Here is a 4678-nt window from a genome sequence, read left to right as displayed (position 1 = left end):
GTGCCCAGCAGTGCTGAGCAGGGAGCCCCATGAGCACAGCTGGCTGTGCTGAGGTCCAGCTGCTGGGCTGGGGTTTGCAGGGAGGCAGCCCCAGAGCCCTCAGGAACCACCGCTGAGGAGGCAAAGATGTCAAGCACATGATCCTCCCTGTCCTTTTCCCTTCATCCCCGCACGAAATCGCTCTGATGTTTCCTCTTTGATTCACACGTATCCTCTTCCTTTCATTCAAATTTTCCATTTTTTTCTCTTACCCTTCTACAGTTTAGAAAAATGTGGTTTCAAACTTCCTCTCACGTAGTCCCACAGCCCAATCTCTTTTTCATCGAAAGCAGTAACTCCTAACTTGCCCTTTGTCAATGGAAGAAACAGGCCTGTTCTGGGGGAGAATCACCTTGTACTAAAGCAAGGTTTTCAGAGAGGTGAGTCCACTCACCATCTGTAGGTCATGCACTCCTCCTTAGAGAAAGAGTTTGTTTTGGTAGAGTCTGTCTTGTTTGCTCTGACAGAGGTTTTTCTTGACGGAGAGCAAAGGACCTCTGTCCTGGACATTTGTTGTGGGTCCTACTTGGACAATCCAAGGATGTGGAAAAGCAGAATGTATAAATGGGAGCACATTCACATTCTCTTTTTAGTCCACAGTGTCAAATAGGCATCTCCACGGAGTAACTCACCTCCATTGTCAAAAGGGCTCACCTAGGAGCCTGGAAGATACTGAATCCCACCCCTCACTAAGCAGGGAACCAACAAGGCAATATGATGATATCCAAAAAATATATTTTGTAGGTTTTGATCTTTGTTGTTTGATTTGTGTGTTTGGTTTTTTTTAGATGACATCAATGTTCTTCACAATTTTTCTTGAAAGTAAGTACAAAAACACATCTTCTGTCCCATAGCTCCCCATCCTGGCAAGAGGAGAAAAGAGTAAAAGCAGCAAAAGAAGCTACATGGAGAAAGAGGAGTGGGACAATCGGACCTCACTAAAGGAGTTTCTCCTGCTGGGAATGGGGAATGTCCCCTCACTTCAGACACCACTTTTCCTCCTCTCACTGATCATCTATTTGGTAACAATGGTGGGGAACATCCTTATTGTTGTGGTGGTGGTGGCAGATCAGCATCTGCACACCCCCATGTACTTCTTCTTGGGAAATCTGTCCTCCTTGGAGACCTGCTACAGCTCCACCATCCTGCCCGAGCTGCTGGCCAGCTTCCTGACTGGGGACGGGACCATCTCTGCTTATGGCTGTATGGCTCAGTTCTATTTCTTTGGCCTTTTTGTAACTACAGTTACACTGCTGACCATGATGGCCTACGATCGGTACTTGGCCATATGCCAACCCCTGCTCTATGCAAGCCTCATGAGCTGGAAGGTGTGTCTCCAGATGGCAGCTGGGTCTTGGCTAGGGGGACTGCTAATTTCTGTACTAATTACCTCTTTCATATCTCACCAGAGGTTCTGTGGCCCCAAGGCAATTGACCACTTCTGTGATTTTACAGCATTGATGGAGCTCTCCTGCAGTGACACCACAGCACTCATACCAGTTGCTCTAATAATGTCTTTCCTGGATTTAGTCTTCCCCTTCCTGTTCACGCTGGCCTCCTATGTGTGCATCATAGCTGCCATCCTGAGGATCCCGTCCAGTGTGGGCAGGCAGAAGGCCTTCTCCACCTGCTCCTCTCACCTCACCGTTGTCACTGTTTTCTATGGCACCCTCATCATTGTCTACATGCTGCCCAGAACCCCCCAGCTGAGGCAGCTCAACAAAGTGTTCTCCTTTTCCTACACTGTCCTCACACCTCTGGTCAATCCCCTCATCTACAGCCTGCGGAACAGGGAGGTCAGGGAGGCCCTGAGGAAAGCACTCAGGAAAGCCTTGGCCTGCACTCAGAGCTCATAGTATATTGGGGTCCTGAGGGCACTGGCAGGCCTTAATGGCCCTGAGCAACTTCACCTGGGGCCTCCATCCACTCTCTCTGCCCATGGACTTGGGGATCACTTTTAGCTCAGCCCATAGCCTTCAATCCCTGTCTGATCTATGTTGTAGTAGTACTGACTTCCAGCTTAGCCACAGCCATGCCTGCCCTTTACCATGGACCATGCTGATCTGGACCCTGACCTGCAGACTGACTCCCCAGCTTGACGTCTGACATGTGTCATCACTATGGACGTGCCTGGCAATCCTTAGGCTGTTTCTGAGCCTGGTTACCCTCAGTGGACCAGATCCTGACCCTGATTGTAGATTAACTTCCCAGCTTGACCTCAGACCTCTCTCATCATCACAAACCTGGTGGTGATCTGGACTTTCAGTTGACCCCACCTGCCATTCCCAGCCTGCCCTGCTCGCGTCACTCAGGTACTGTGAGACGGGTCCTGGCTAGTGAGACCACTGCCCTGCTGGCCATGTTACCACACGGGGATCCTGGCTCCCTGTTCCTTAGAGAGCAGCTGGCCCTCACTGCTATCTGGCACAGTAGTTGTAGACCTGAAGGAATAAGTGACTTTTGTTTCTGTTTTGAACAGGCATGAAGGACCTGGAAAGGCATGTGCTGTGCATCAGACATTCCTTTAGGCATGTGGGATTTTGAGTTTGTTGAATGTGAAGAAGCACAGGAACATCAGGTCCTAGCCTAGAAAATGTTGCTGCCTTTTTTTTTTTTTTTCATGAAGTAAATGAAATGGTGATCCTGTCTTTGGGGTTGTCAAAATGTCATACCTGTCTTTCTGTGTGAACAGAAGAAAGGAATTTCAGCTGAAAAGAGAGCTCTTTCAAGGAGTTGTTGTGACCACATTCTCCTAACTGTGTTTTCCTGGGATGAGAGCCCTCTCCCTCAGGTTTGCACATTTCCAAGCTACATTTCTGTATCTCAGCCCATTACTCTGGCTCCTCTGCTTTCCTGTGATGATGTCTGGGTCAGTAGAGTTGCCCGTACCCATGCAGGTGCCTTCTGTGGTTGCGGGTGCCTCAGGATACCCCAGGCATGCTTGTGTGCTGGGTACACAAAATGGGGATCTCTTGGTCAGGTGGGGACTGAGGGCAGAGGGGAAATGGCAGCAGTGGGGAAACATGAGGGCATCTGAGAAGGCCTTCATTGCCCATGTGTGGCCAAGAGCACTTATTTGTGTGATTTAGCCCCTGCTGAGGCTGATGCCAGCACAGCCCACAGGCAATGTACCTGAAGAGCCCCTCGTGCCCTCTGTGCCTTTCCAGGGAGTCTGGGGATGAGAGCAAGTGGGGAAGCCTGGGTCAGCCTACTGCTGTAGGGGAGAGGAACCATCTCTGAAGCCTCTCTCCAGGTCCTGCCTGGAACCCTCCTCTCACCTGCCTCTGGTTACCTGGGGTGGCCACTGGAGAAGACGTAGCTGCTTCTGTGGGGACATTCGTCCATGCGAGGTCATCAGCAGAGATTCCCTTTCCATCCCCTTGCCAGAGTAAGCAGAGGCAGAGCCATATTTAGTCTTGCCTCTCCTCCTGCATTGTGTACTCCAGCCCCATGAAGACTTTGGCAGACATTTGTGGATTCACTCCAATTTGTCCTCGTCTTTCTTGTACTGGGAAGCCCTCAACTGGACACAGGACTCCACATGTGGTCTCATACCTTCCAGAGGAGAGAAAAGCCCTTCCCTGGGCCTGCTGGCTGCACTCTTACTAGCGCAGTCCAGCAGGCTGTTGGTTTTGCCACTGGTGCACAGAGCTGATTCCTCTTCAGCTTCCCCACCAGGAGCTCTGAGTCCTCTTCTGCAACACTGCTCTCTTACTAGTTGGCCCCCAGCCAGACCTTTGCATGAGGCTATTGAGGTTATTGCACTACAGGTGCAGGACACTGCACTTGCCTTGGCTGAATTTCAGGAGGCTCCTCTCAACCCAAAATCTGCAGTAAGGTCCCTCTGAAGAGCAAACCAGCCCTCCAGGCTATCGAGTGCACAGTATCCCTATGGATCTCTGGAAAGTATATACACATGGTTTGCAAGGATATGTGGTGAATGTCTACTGAACATTAAAATCAAAGACAAGAGCCTGTAAAACTAATAAATTAAACAATTATACAAACACTAACGAGCAGTGTATATTGGAGACAGTAACAGAGACCTTAGCTCTTGGGTCACTTGTGGATGGGCCCTGAAGGCACCTCCCCAGTGTGACCTTTGAGAGGGTCAAGCAGGACTTTGTAACTGCTCACAAAGAGATAAAATTATTCTTGGTCTCCTGGGAAACAGCATACCTCCTGTGCAATATTGGAGGCAGGGTTTCGGACTGTGTAGAAGGTCTCTTGGGATGTTTTAAGGGGACTGTGGGAATGTGAAAGCTTATGTGGTAATGTCTAAGCAAAATGACAAAAGGCAGAGAAGGCGGCTGGGATGCAAGTGAATCAGAGAGGAAGAAGGCTGGGAAAATGGAGAGGAGGGGTGATGACAGGGAGAAGTCCCGTGTTGGTATGATTGTCTGGCTGAGCCCTGCACCCAGTTACTGCCCTGCAGAGAGTGTGACGTTCGTCATCTTCCAGCCCTCAGGAACTCCCCCATGGTGAAGGAGAGCAAGCCCACAGTGACACAGTGAGATGGTGGAGTTCAGGATCCTGCAAGGAGGAGGCAGGGCACTAAGTAGGATTGCAACCCTGGACTTCAGGAGAGCAAACTTTGGCCTCTTCAGGGACATACTTGGAGGAATCCCATGGGTTATGG

At 50.1% G+C, this 4678-nt stretch overlaps 1 protein-coding gene across 1 annotated transcript; it reads left to right on the top strand.

The window, feature by feature from the left end:
* The first annotated feature begins 944 nt into the window (after positions 1 to 944).
* Positions 945 to 1895, top strand: LOC112961844 (olfactory receptor 10A7-like). Its single transcript, XM_026057437.1, has one exon. It carries the CDS (start codon positions 945 to 947, stop codon positions 1893 to 1895), a length of 951 nt encoding a protein of 316 aa, XP_025913222.1.
* Positions 1896 to 4678: the final 2783 nt, after the last annotated feature.

The sequence above is a fragment of the Apteryx rowi genome, unplaced genomic scaffold, assembly GCF_003343035.1.
Source record: "Apteryx rowi isolate R43461 unplaced genomic scaffold, aptRow1 scaffold_1396, whole genome shotgun sequence".
In the NCBI taxonomy this organism is placed as follows: domain Eukaryota; kingdom Metazoa; phylum Chordata; class Aves; order Apterygiformes; family Apterygidae; genus Apteryx; species Apteryx rowi.
Note: the sequence above shows the minus strand (reverse complement) of the source record. Positions and strands in the feature narration are given on the sequence as shown.

Bases quoted from the DNA above. Each gene is read 5' to 3' on its own strand.
- LOC112961844 (XM_026057437.1), top strand. From the start codon at position 945: ATGGAGAAAGAGGAGTGGGACAATCGGACCTCACTAAAGGAGTTTCTC.